General features: G+C 50.3%; 1 protein-coding gene across 2 annotated transcripts in view; it reads right to left on the bottom strand.

The window, feature by feature from the left end:
• Positions 1-1,178: 1,178 nt before the first annotated feature.
• Positions 1,179-13,880, bottom strand: part of LOC137309046 (uncharacterized) — an 85,585-nt gene continuing 72,883 nt past the window's right edge. Inside the window, exons 8-13 of one of the 2 annotated variants that reach the window (XM_067977383.1) lie at positions 13,225-13,467; positions 10,160-10,402; positions 8,875-9,117; positions 4,684-5,599; positions 4,118-4,620; positions 1,179-1,397 (exon numbers count right to left, since the gene is read on the bottom strand). In XM_067977383.1, the coding sequence (XP_067833484.1) occupies positions 1,338-1,397; positions 4,118-4,620; positions 4,684-5,599; positions 8,875-9,117; positions 10,160-10,402; positions 13,225-13,467 (2,208 nt within the window). In that variant the 3' untranslated portion in view covers positions 1,179-1,337. Of the gene's footprint in view, positions 1,398-4,117; positions 5,600-8,874; positions 9,118-10,159; positions 10,403-13,224; positions 13,468-13,880 lie in introns of both variants that reach the window. The other variant, XM_067977382.1, reaches the window with a different exon arrangement.

Raw genomic sequence — 13,880 nt, 5'->3', positions numbered from 1 at the left:
AAGTACGCCTGAGGATCAGACGGTGACGCCTCCTGCCCAGTGTGGGACCAGCCACACACTCCCAGGAGGTCCCATGTTTGATCTACGTTGGCTGATCTCAGCTGGACTGGTGGCAGTGGGGGTAGTTGTCTCCGTGCCTCTGAGTTAGGGGAGGGTGGGGGGAGTGGGAAGCCAGTCAGGGTCCCCACTCCTGATTGCTGTGCACTGTTGCCCTGCTGAAATGTGTGTGTGTGTGTGTGTGTGGACCTGTGCATGAGGTGGGGCTTGGCTGTGGGCAAACCTGTGGCAGATGGAGTTCAATGTGGGGAAGTGTGAGGTCATCCACTTTGGACCCAAGAAAGAGAAATCAGAGTATTTTCTAAATGGCGAGAAGCTCGGACGAACAGAGAGATTACGGGGTCCAAGTACAGAAATCACTAAAAGCTAATGGAAAGGTACAAATAGTAATCAAAAAGGCTAATGGAATGGTGGTCTTTATCTCGAGGGGGCTGGAATACAAAGGGGGAGGAGGTGATGCTTCAGTTGTACAGCGTCCTGGTCAGACCCCGTCTGGAGAGACTGCGTCCAGTTCTGGGCACCGCACCTCAGGAAGGATATATTGGCCTTGGAGGGGGTGCAGAGCAGATTCACCAGAATGATCCCCGGGGCTAAAAGGGTTAAATTACGAGGACAGGTTGCACAGACTGGGCTTGTATTCCCTCGAGTGTAGAAGATTAAGGGGTGATCTAATCGAGGTGTTTGAGATGATTAAAGGATTTGATAGGGTCGATAGAGAGAAACTATTTCCTCTGGTGGGGGGAGTCCAGAACAAGGGGGCAGAACCTTAAAATTAGAGCCAGGCCGTTCAGGGGTGATGTCAGGAAGCACTTCCTCACACAAAGGGGAGTGGGAATCTGGAACTCTCTTCCCCCCAAAAAGGCTGTGGAGGCTGGGGGACAATTGGAGCTTTCAAGACTGAGATTGATAGATTTTTGTTGGGTATTAAAGGTTACGGAACCAAGGCGAGTAAATGGAGTTAAGATACAGATCTAATTGAATGGCCTCCTCCTGTTCCTAATGTCGGGGTGCCAGCACCCGTAGAACTATACCCCAGCAACTTCTGGGGAACAACAGGGGTCGTGTGTCTTAATGGTATGTTGGATTCTGCAGTAACAGAAGCAACACTAATGCCGTGCGAGTCCTGTAATTAACCACCTTTATTCACAAGTTAAATGTCACTGAGCAGGGCCTTCCTCGTTTCGACGGCAGTGCTCTGCCATTCACTGCTAGTTTGGAGTCCCGGTTTTCCATGCGATGACCCATGACCTTTGCCACGTGATGACCCACGACCTCCGCCTTCACTGATCGTCGTGTTGCTTGCGTTTCGGGGTCTGTGCGCCCTGGGGCAGTAGCTCACCCTGCGGGGGAAAGAAGCCGTCCCAGTGTAAAAGTAACGCTACTCAGAGAGGCACGAGAACTGCAACCTTTTCCCCCTTTTAGATTAATTGTGAAGTATGAAAGTGCTTAAAATGAACCACAATACTCCATTTTGATGTAAAGATTGTAATTTTCCTGGGGCGGCATCTTAAAAATACACCACCAATTTTGTACCATCAATGTTTGGGTTTCAGCTTCAGAATTCATGTCCTTTTTGGGTTTTTTTTGCTCCAATTCAAGTGAAGGGACATTGTGTATTCCGACAGTTTGCAGGACAAAGTCCGCGGCATTGCTCGTCCTGCCCGGTCTCTGGTTGCCAGCTGTTTACAGCTGAATCTCCTTTGAGGCTGGTGCTCAGCTTTTACCAGTTTTCCAGGTATGTATTAAATAGGAGCAGGAGGAGGCCGTTTAGCCCCTCGGGCCTGTTAGAAACATAGAAAATAGGAGCAGGAGTAGGCCATTCGGCCCTTCAAGCCTGCTCCGCCATTCATTATGATCATGGCTGATCCTCTATCTCAATACCATATTCCCGCTCTCTCCCCATACCCCCTGATGCCTTTTGTGTCTAGAAATCTATCTAGCTCCTTCTTAAATATATTCAGTGACTTGGCCTCCACAGCCTCCTGTGGTAGAGAATTCCACAGGTTCACCACCCTCTGAGTGAAGAAATTTCTCCTCATCTCAGTCCGAAATGTCCTACCCAGTATCATGAGACTGTGACCCCTCGTTCTGGACCCTCCAGCCAGGGGAAACCTCCTCCCTGTATCCAGTCTGTCTAGCCCTGTCAGAATTTTATATGTTCCAATCGGATCCCCTCTCATTCTCCTAAACTCGAGTGAATACAGGCCTAGTCGACCCAATCTCTCCTCATGACAGTCCTGCCATCCCAGGAATCAGTCTGGTGAACCTTCACTGCACTCCCTCTATGGCAAGTATATCCTTTCTTAGGTAAGGAGACCAAAACTGCACACAATACTCCAGGTGTGGTCTCACCAAGGCCCTGTATAACTGCAGTAAGACATCCTTGCTCCTGTACTCAAATCCTCTTGCAATGAAGGCCAACATACCATTTGCCTTCCCAACTGCTTGCTGCATGTTTGGTTTCAGTGACTGGTGTACAAGGACACCCAGGTCCCTTTGTACATCAACATTTCCCAATCTATCTCCATTTAAACAATACTCTGCCTTTCTGTTTTTCCTTCCAAAGTGAATAACTTCACATTTATCCACATTATACTGCATCTGCCATGTATTTGCCCACTCACTCAACTTGTCTAAATCTCCTTGAAGCCTCTTTGCATCTTCCTCACAACTCACGATCCCACCTAGTTTTGTGTCGTCAGCAAACTTGGAAATATTACATTTGGTTCCCTCATCCAAATCATTGATATATATTGTGAATAGCTGGGGCCCAAGCACTGAATAGGAACAGGAGGAGGCCATTCAGCCCTTTGCGGCTGTTAAATAGGAACAGGAGGAGGCCATTCGGCCCCTCTAGCCTGCTGTCCATCCCACCAGATCATGGATGATCTACACCTCAATCCCATTTTACCCACCTTTGCTCCACATCCCTCGATAACCTTACCCAACAAAATTCTATCGATTTTGGTCTTGAAAGCTCCAATTGTCCCCCAGCGTCCACAGCCTATTGGGGGGAGAGAGTTCCAGATTTCCTCTCCCCTTTCTGTGAAGACGTGCTTCCTGATTTCACTCTTAAGTTGTCTAATTTTAACGTTAATGCCCCCTTGTTCCTGATTTCCCCCACCAGAGGAAGTCGTTTCTCTGTATCTGTCCTTTTAATGGCGATACGAGGCAGTGTAAAAAGTCCCCTCCCTTAGCCTGAGCGGAAAATTCACCATAATATTTACCCTGGTGTTAATTATGTGAATCTGTCCAATTCTATGAAGCTCGAAAGGAACGGGATCTGTTTCTGACCTCCCTGCGTCACCGCTACCACCTGCTACTGTCGGCCATCAGAGCATTCGTTGCCTGGGCCTGCTCGTCAGGACCGTTACTGGAGAGAGGGAGATATCGAAACAGGCAACTGGTGCCCTGGGGTCCCCCCTTAGCAAGAGCTGGGGCTTTCAGGAGACCTGCCTTTATCTAGTGACCCCTAAGGATATGCTGGTTTGCCCCAGAGTCATTGACTGAACACCCATTTCAAATGTGGCCCCCCCCCTTTTTTTTTAAGGAGTACAACTAATAAAAGAACTATAAATAAACTTTCAGCAAAACAAAAGGGAACTTATAAAACTAAATTATAATATTATTCCCAATATCCGCAAAACGCTCCAGTCCGTGCAGTGCCCACTGGTCGTGGGAGGCAGCGAGTGCACCCTCTCCAGGACGTGGGAGGCAGCGAGCGCTCCCCTGGGCACCCTCTCCAGGACGTGGGAGGCAGCGAGCGCTCCCCTGGGCACCCTCTCCAGGACGTGGGAGGCACCGAGTGCAGCCCTGGGCAACGCACGCTCTCTCTCCGCGGCGGACGATACCACGGAAGAGAGGAGGGCAGTGCTCCCAACCCCTCCCTGACCTTGTCCACACTGGACCTATCGATGGACACCTAGACCAGGACCAGTCCTCCGACTCGCCCTCCCCGGCACCGGGTGGCCAAAGATCAGGAGCGTGGGAATGAAGTGCGGCCAGAAATGGAGGAGCAGCCCGCTCGAGGAGACCTGACGTACAAGTGTTGACCCCTTACCCTCTGGTTTGCAGTCCTGGTTGGTGCAAATGGCGGCGGCTTCAGGTATTCCTCTGGAACCCTCTCGTACAGATTCTCATCCTGGTCTGGTTTCGGTGCTGATGGTGGTGTACCGGGGAATGGTTTCGGTGCTGATGGTGGTGTACCGGGGAATGGTTTCGGTGCAGATGGTGGTGTACCGGGGAATGGTTTCGGTGCTGATGGTGGTGTACCGGGGAATGGTTTCGGTGCTGATGGTGGTGTACCGGGGAATGGTTTTGGATCAGATGGTGGTGTACCGGGGAATGGTTTCGGTGCTGATAGCGGGGTACCAGGGAGTGGTTTCGGTGCTGATGATGGTGTACCGGGGAATGGTTTTGGATCAGATGGTGGTGTACCGGGGAATGGTTTCGGTGCTGATAGCGGGGTACCGGGGAGTGGTTTCGGTGCTGATGGTGGTGTACCGGGGAATGGTTTCGGATCAGATGGTGGTGTACCGGGGAATGGTTTCGGTGCTGATGGTGGTGTACCGGGGAATGGTTTCGGTGCTGATAGCGGGGTACCGGGGAATGGTTTCGGTGCTGATGATGGTGTACCGGGGAATGGTTTTGGATCAGATGGTGGTGTACCGGGGAGTGGTTTTGGTGCTGATAGCGGGGTACCGGGGAGTGGTTTTGGATCAGATGGTGGTGTACCGGGGAATGGTTTCGGTGCTGATAGCGGGGTACCGGGGAATGGTTTCGGTGCTGATAGCGGGGTACCGGGGAATGGTTTCGGTGCTGATAGCGGGGTACCGGGGAGTGGTTTTGGTGCTGATAGCGGGGTACCGGGGAATGGTTTTGGATCAGATGGTGGTGTACCGGGGAGTGGTTTCGGTGCTGATAGCGGGGTACCGCAGGCTGGTTTCGGTAAGATGCCGTACACTGGATCGTCTAGTTCGAGGCTGGCCGCGGTGAGGAACGGCTGCGATGTCTCGGCTGTCGCAGGGTTGGTGACAACTTGATGGCGGAGGTTTTTCGTGATTGGATGGGCATAGATGGGGTGAGCGCTGGGTGGGAAATGGGGCAGAGGGGGGCCCCTGGGAGGGGCAGTCGGTTGCAGGCCCCCCCGGGGACTGGGGTCGGGACCCTTGGTGGGGGTAGGGCAGTACAAGTTGCCGATCCTGGCGTGCTTCAGATCCAGCTCCGAGTAGATGTGATGAAGCTCCCAGCCCCTATGCCAAGGCAGGAGGTCCTGGGGCACAGCATAGTGGGCGATCCTGTCGTCAGGGTGGGCACAGAGCCGTGCCTGAGCCGGATCAGCGTAGGTGTGTGTCTCCTCCATTGCGGAGCGATGCCTCTCTCCGGGCTCCGTGTAGATGTGCCTCGGGTTGCTCTTGGCCTTGTTGACTGAAGCATAAGTCACCGTCACTGGGCTGGACGTTGGACCCACCTCCCTCTCGGGGGGACAGGGCATCAGATTGTGGCTGGAATTTCTCGTCGCCGAAAGTCTCGCTTCAGGGATCTGCCAAGGTGCAAGAAAACACGGCTGGGAATTGCAGTCGAGGTTTTCCACTCAGTGACGTCTTTTATTGACGCACACACGATGGGCCGAGTGGCCCCTTTCTGTGCCGTGCGATTCAATGATGCTCAGTATGGCTCTTATACGCTGAACTAAACTAACCGTTTAGGGTCGCCAACCCTCCAGGATTGTCCTGGAGTCTCCAGGAATGATAGAATCATAGAAGGAAGCCATTCGGGCCATCGAGCCCGTGCTGGCTCTTTGTAAAAGCAATCCAGCCAGTCCCACTCCCCCGCCCTTTCCCTGTAGCCCTGCAAATTTTTTCCCTTCAAGTATTTATCCAGTTCCCTTTTGAAGGCCATGATTGAATCTGCCTCCACCACCCCCTCGGGCAGTGCATTCCAGATCCTAACCACTCGCTGGGTAAAAAAAAAATTTCTTCATATCACCTTTGGTTCTTTTGCCAATCACCTTAAATCTGTGACCTCTGGTTCTCAATCCTTCTGCCAATGGGAACAGTTTCTCTCTATTTACTCGATCTAAACCCTTCATGATTTTGAACACCTCTATCAAATCTCCTTTCAACATTCTCTGCTCTAAGGAGAACAATCCCAGCTTCTCCAGTCTATCCACGTAACTGAAGTCCCTCATCCCTGGTACCATTCTAGTAAATCTCCTCTGCACCCTCTCCAAGGCCTTGACATCCTTCCTAAAGTCTGGTGCCCAGAACTGGACACAATACTCCAGCTGGGGCCAAACCAGTGTTTTATAAAGGTTCATTATGACTTTCTTGCTTTTGTACTCTGTGCCTCTATTTATAAAGCCCAGGATCCCGTATGCTTTTTTAACCACTTTCTCAACCTGCCCTGCCACCTTCAACGATTTGTGCACATATACCCCCAGATCTCTCTGTTCCTGCACCCCCTTTAGAATTGTACCCTTTAGTTTATATTGCCTCTCCTCGTTCTTCCTACCAAAATGTATCACTTCGCACTTCTCTGTGTTAAATTTCATCTGCCACGTGTCCGCCCATTCCACCAGCCTGTCTATATCCTCTTGAAGTCTATCACTATCCTCCTCACTGTTCACTACACTTCCAAGTTTTGTGTCATCTGCAAATTTTGAAATTGTGCCCTGTACACCCAAGTCCAAGTCATTAATATATATCAAGAAAAGCAGTGGTCCCAGCACTGACCCCTGGGGAACACCACTGTACAGCTCCCTCCAGTCCGAAAAACAACCGTTCACCACTACTCTCTGAATTGAAAATTGATCTCCTGGAGACTGCGAGCAGCACCCGGGAGTAAAATCACAGGAGCTTTCTAAAAAATGTTCTTTCAATACTTTTGTTTGATTTTAAAATTCTCATCCTCATATTCAAATCCCTTGCCCCCTCCCTATCTCTGTAACCACCTCCAGCCCCTACAACCCTCCGAGATCTCTGCGCTCCTCCAATTCTGGCCTCTTGCCCATCCCCGATTTCCATCGCTCCACCATTGGCGGCCGTGCCTTCAGCTGCCTGGGCCCTAAGCTCTGGAATTCCCTCCCTAAACCTCTCCGCCTCTCTCTCCTCCTTTAAGACGCTTCTTAAAACCTACCTCTTTGACCGAGCTTTTGGTCGCCTGTCCTAATATGTCTTTATAGCATCGTAGAATCTTACAGCACAGAAGAAGGCCATTTGGCCCATCGTGCCTGTACTGGCTCTTTGAAAGAGCTCTCCAATTAGACCGATTATCCTGCTCTTTCCCTGTAAATGTTTTCCCTTCAAGTATTTATCCAATTCCCTTTTGAAAGTTATTATTGAATCTGCTTCCACCGCCCTTTCAGGCAGCGAATTCCAGATCAGAACAACTCGCTGTGTAAGAAAAATTCTCCTCATCTCCCCCCTCTGGTTCTTTCCCCAATTATCTTCAATCTGTGTCCTCTGGTTACCGACCCTCCTGCCACTGGAAACAGTTTCTCCTTATTTACTCTATCAAAACCCTTCATGATTTTCAACACCTCGATTAAATCTCCCCTTAACCTTCTCTGCTCTAAGGAGAACAATCCCAGCTTCTCCAGTCTCTCCACATAACTGAAGTCCCTCATCCCTGGTACCATTCTAGTAAATCTCCTCTGCACCCTCTCCAAGGCCTTGACATCCTTCCTAAAGTGCGGTGCCCAGAATTGGACACAACACTCCAACTGGGGACTAATTTATAAAGGGTTTAGCACAACTTCCTTGCTTTTGTACTCTATGCCTCTATTAATAAAGCCAACAATCCTGTATGCTTTTTTAACAGCCTCCAATGATTTGTGTACATGCACCCCCAGGTCTCTCTGTTCCTGCACCCCCTTTAAAATTATATAATTTAGTTTATATTGCCTCTCCTCATTCTTCCTGCCAAAATGTATCACTTCACACTTCTCTGCGTTAAATTTCATCTGCCACGTGTCCGCCCATTCCACCAGTCTGTCTATATCCTCTTCAAGTCTGTTACTGTCCTCCTCACTGTTTACTACATTTTTGAGTTTGGTGTCATCTGCAAACTTTGAAATTATGCCCTGTACACCCAAGTCCAGGTCATTAATATGTGCCCAGTCCTGGAGATATATCAAAATACAAGTTCATTCAATTGTCTTACATGAAATGGGATCTTTTACGCAGACCCTTCTGTTCACAGACAGAATGTCAGTCATGCTCTGTTACTGTCGCACAATCCCCTCCACCTAATTTTACTCTGTGCAGAGTTTGTGACAATGCAGCACTCCCTCGGTACCGCACTGAGTGGCCGCCCAAATTATGTGCCGTGCTCAGGGAGTGCTGCGCCATCACCTTCAGACTCGATAAATATCGGCCCAGGACACTTCCCCCTGCTCTTCTTCCAATAGTGGCCGTGGGATCTTTTATATCCACCTGAGAGGGGCAGGTGGATATAAAAGATTAACATCTCATCTGAAAGACGGCTCCTTTGAAAGTGCAGCGCTCCCTCAGTACTGGGCACTGGGAGTGTCGGCCTGGATTATGGACCCAAGTTTCTGGAGTGGGGCTCGAACCAATTACCTTCTGACTCAGAAGCGAGAGAGAGAGAGTGCGACCCACTGAGACATGGCTGGAACTAGGGGAGTGAATCTGGTCCAACAAGAGAGAGAGGAACAGTGGAGGGTGACTGGGAGAAATTGGCAGAGGAATGGGAGAGGAGATGAAGACTGTGAAGACCAGAAACTGCTCCTGAAGTTTGGCTGAGTTTTACCATAGAACCGACAGCACAGAAACACACATGTCTGACGATCGTCACCTCCTGATAAGTGTCACTGTCCCGCGAGGCGCTCGCTGCTCCTTCCACTGTCCAGTGACGGGCATCGTGTGTGGTCTTGGGGTCGGCGGGGTCACAGGCCGGCGCTCCCGGTAACGAGGGCGATCCTGCGCCGTCCTCCGGCACTTTGGGAACTGCGCCGCGAGCAGCCCCTTCTCCCACATCCCTGACGTTCAGCTTCTGCCTCCGGCCTTCACCGATCTCCTCGTAATGTATCTCAGGGCGCTGGGACCGGGATAAGAACAAACCGTCCGTCAGTTCACCAAATGTCTCACATAGAATTACATAGAATGTACAGCACAGAAACAGGCCATTCGGCCCCACTGCTCCATGCTGGTGTTTATGCTCCACACGAGCCTCCTCCCTCCCTACTCCATCTCCCCCTCTCCCCCTATCCTTCTATTCCTTTCTCCCTCATGTGTTTATTGAGCTTCCCCTTAAATCCATCTCTGTTATTCACCTCAACCACTCCATGTGGGAGTGAGTTCCACATTCTCACCACTCTCTGGGTAAAGAAGTTTCTCCTGAATTCCCGATTGGATTTATTAGTGACTCTCTTATATTTATGGCCCCCTAGTTCTGATCTCCCCCACAAGTAGAAACATCTTCTCTATGTTTACCCTATCGAACCCTTTCATAATCTTAAAGACCTCTATCAGGTCATCCCTCAGTCTTCTCTTTTCTAGAGAAAAGAGCCCCAGTCTGTTCAGTCTTTCCTGATAGTTATATCCTCTCAGTTCTGGTATCATCCTAGTAAATCTTTTTTGCAACATCTCCAGTGCCTCTATATCCTTTTTATAATATGGAGACCAGAACTCCAAGTGTGGTCTAACCAAGGTTCTATACAAGTTTGAAATAAATTCTCTACTTTTCAAAACTCCCCACGAGAAACTGTTCACAAAATCTCGTCAACTGGCACTGGGGTCAAATGCTGAACTTTCACCCCTGGGACTGGGTGGAGCCAGAGGTCAAATGCTGAACTTTCACCCCTAGGGATGGGCTGAACTTAGAGGTCCATGCATGAGTGGGGTTTCCCAAAGCCATTTCAAAGGGGCGGGTCTTGATTAAACAGAGAGGAGCCACTCACGTGTGTGAGTGACAGCCAGTGCTACCCAGTGACCCCCAGTGTCCCCCAGTGACCCCCAGCCCACGGTGCAGGTTTCCCACCTGCGATGACTGTGCCCCTGTCAGTATACAGAGAGGACGGTTCCTCCCATTCCCCCATTGCCGGGATCCTGTTCATTAGTTTGTGTCTGACGATCGTCACCTCCTGATAAGTGTCACTGTCCCGCGAGGTGCTCGCTGCTCCTTCCACTGTCCAGTGACGGGCATCGTGCGTGGTCTTGGGGTCGGCGGGGTCACAGGGCGGCGCTCCCGGTAACGAGGGCGATCCTGCGCCGTCCTCCGGCACTTTGGGAACTGCGCCGCGAGCAGCCCCTTCTCCCACATCCCTGACGTTCAGCTTCTGCCTCCGGCCTTCACCGATCTCCTCGTAATGTATCTCAGGGCGCTGGGACCGAGATAAGAACAAACCGTCCGTCAGTTCACCAAATGTCTCACATAGAATTACATAGAATGTACAGCACAGAAACAGGCCATTCGGCCCCACTGCTCCATGCTGGTGTTTATGCTCCACACGAGCCTCCCCCCTCCCTACTTCATCTCACCCCATCAGCATAACATAGAATCATAGAAAGTTACGGCACAGAAGGAGGCCATTGGGCCCATCGTGTCCGTGCTGGCTGAAAAAGAGCCACCCAGCCTAATCCCACTTTCCAGCACTTGGTCCGTAGCCCTGTGGGTTTCAGCACTTCAGGTGCACATCCAGATACTTTTTAAATGAGTTGAGGGATTCTGCCTCTCCCACCCTCTCAGGCAGTGAGTTCCAGACCCCACCACCCTCTCGGTGAAAAGAATTCTCCTCAGCTCCCCTCTAATCCTTCTACCAATTACTTTAAATCTATGCCCCCTGGTCACTGACCCCTCTGCTAAGGGAAATAGGTCCTCCCTATCCACTCTATCTAGTCCCATCATAATTTTATACCCCACAATTAAATCTCCCCTCAGCCTCCTCTGTTCACATCGTTCACCTGACGAAGGAGGTAGCCTCCGAAAGCTTGTGAATTTAAAATAAAATTGCTGGACTATAACTTGGTGTTGTAAAATTGTTTACAATTGTTCCAAAGAAAACAACCCCAGCCTATCCAATCTTTCCTCATAGCTAAAATTCTCCAGCCCTGGCAACATCCTCGTAAATCCCCTCTGCACCCTCTCTAGTGCAATCACATCTTTCCTGTAATGTGGTGACCAGAACTGTACACAGTACTCAAGCTGTGGCCTAACCAATGTTTTATACAGTTCCAGCATAACCTCCCTGCTCTTATATTCTGTGCCTCGGCTAATAAAGGAAAGTATCCTGTATGCCTTTTTAACCACCTTATCTACCTGTCCTGCTACCTTCAGGGATCTGTGGACATGCACTCCAAGGTCCCTCACTTCCTCTACACCTCTCAGTATCCTCCCATTTATTGTGTATTCCCTTGTCTTGTTTGCCCTCCTCAAATGCATTACCTCAGACTTCTCTGGATTGAATTCCATTTGCCACTTTTCTGCCCACCTGACCAGTCCATTGATGCCTTCCTGCAGTCTACAGCTTTCCTCCTCACTATCAACCACACGGACAATTTTTGTATCATCTGCAAACTTCTTGATCAAGCCCCCCCACATTCAAGTCCAAATCATTAATATATATCACAAAAAGCAAGGGACCCAGTACTGAGCCTTGTGGAACCCCACTGGAAACAGCCTTCCAGTCGCAAAAACACCCGTCAACCATTACCCTTTGCTTCCTGCAACTGAGCCAATTTAGACCATAAGACCATAAGAGACAGGAACAGGAGTAGGCCATTTGGCCCCTCGAGCCTGCTCCGCCATTTAATGAGATCATGGCTGATCTGATTTTTACCTCAACTCCACTTTCCCGCCCTTTCCCCATATCCTTTGACTCTCTCGTTGATCAAAAATTTTGGATCCAACTAGCCACTTTCCCTTGGATCCCATGGGTTTTTACTTTTTTGACCAGTTCACCAAGTGGGATTTCTATCCTTCTATTGATTTCTCCCTCATGTATTTATCTAGTTTTCCATTTAATGTATCTCTGTTATTTCCCTCAACCACTCCATGTGGGAGCGAGTTCCACATTCTCACCACTCTCTGGGTAAAGAAGTTTCTCCTGAATTCCCGATTGGATTTATTAGTGACTATCTTATATTTATGGCCCCTAGTTCTGGTCTCCCCCACAAGTAGAAACATCTTCTCTACGTTTACCCTATCGAACCCCTTCATAATCTTAAAGACCTCTATCAGGTCACACCTCAGCCTTCTCTTTTCTAGAGAAAAGAGCCCCAGACTCTTCAGCCTTTCCTGATAGTTATAACCTCTCAGTTCTGGTATCATCCTTGTGAATCTTTTTTTACACCTTCTCCAGTGCCTCTCTATCCTTTCTATAATATGGAGACTAGAACTGTTCACAATTCTCCAAGTGTGGTCTAACCAAGGTTCGATACAAGTTTAACATAACTTCTCTGCTTTTCAAAACAAGTTCAAACTCCACACGAGAAACTGTTCACAAAATCTCGTCAACAGGCACTGGGGTCAAATGCTGCACTTTCACCCCTGGGACTGGGTGGAGCCAGAGGTCAGATGCTGAACTTTCACCCTAGGACTGGGTGGAGCCAGTGGTCAGACACTGAACTTTCACCCCTAGGGCTGGGCGGAGCCTTGGTGTCTACACTTGCGTGGGGTTTCCCAGAGCCTTTTCAAAGGGGCGGTCTTGATTAAACAGAAAGGAACCACTCACGTGGTGTGTGAGTGACCCCCAGTGCTACACGGTGACATCCAGTGATCCTCAGTGACCCCCAGTGCTATACAGTGACACCCAGTGGCCTTCAGTGACCCCCAGTGCTATACAGTGACCCCCAGTGCTACACAGTGACACCCAGTGGCCCTCAGTGACCCCCAGTGCTACACAGTGACACCCAGTGGCCCTCAGTGACCCCCAGTGCTACACAGTGACACCCAGTGGCTCTCAGTGACCCCCAGTGCTACACAGTGACACCCAGTGAAACACAGTGAAACCAAGTTACCCAGTGACCACTTTTGTCTCACCGAGTCACTGCCAGTGACCCCCAGTGTCCCCCAGTGACCCCCAGCCCACGGTGCAGGTTTCCCACCTGCGATGACTGTGCCCCTGTCAGTATACAGAGAGGACGGTTCCTCCCATTCCCCCATTGCCGGGATCCTGTTCATTAGTTTGTGTCTGACGATCGTCACCTCCTGATAAGTGTCACTGTCCCGCGAGGCGCTCGCTGCTCCTTCCACTGTCCAGTGACGGGCATCGTGCGTGGTCTTGGGGTCGGCGGGGTCACAGGGCGGCGCTCCCGGTAACGAGGGCGATCCTGCGCCGTCCTCCGGCACTTTGGGAACTGCGCCGCGAGCAGCCCCTTCTCCCACATCCCTGACGTTCAGCTTCTGCCTCCGGCCTTCACCGATCTCCTCGTAATGTATCTCAGGGCGCTGGGACCGGGATAAGAACAAACCGCCCGTCAGTTCACCAAACGTCTCACATAGAATTACATAGAATGTACAGCACAGAAACAGGCCATTCGGCCCCACTGCTCCATGCTGGTGTTTATGCTCCACACGAGCCTCCTCCCTCCCTACTTCATCTCACCCTCTCCCCCTATCCTTCTATTCCTTTCTCCCTCATGTGTTTATCCAGCTTCCCCTTAAATCCATCTCTGTTATTCACCTCAACCACTCCATGTGGGAGTGAGTTCCACATTCTCACCACTCTCTGGGTAAGGAAGTTTCTCCTGAATTCCCGATTGGATTTATTAGTGACTATCTTATATTTATGGTCCCCTAGTTCTGGTCTCCCCCACAGGGGGATAGGATACAGAGTGGAGCTACAATAGGGGGTGATGTGC

This window comes from Heptranchias perlo, unplaced genomic scaffold (assembly GCF_035084215.1).
Source record: "Heptranchias perlo isolate sHepPer1 unplaced genomic scaffold, sHepPer1.hap1 HAP1_SCAFFOLD_146, whole genome shotgun sequence".
Classification (NCBI taxonomy): Eukaryota; Metazoa; Chordata; class Chondrichthyes; order Hexanchiformes; family Hexanchidae; genus Heptranchias; species Heptranchias perlo.
This window is presented reverse-complemented; position numbering and strand designations above follow the sequence as displayed.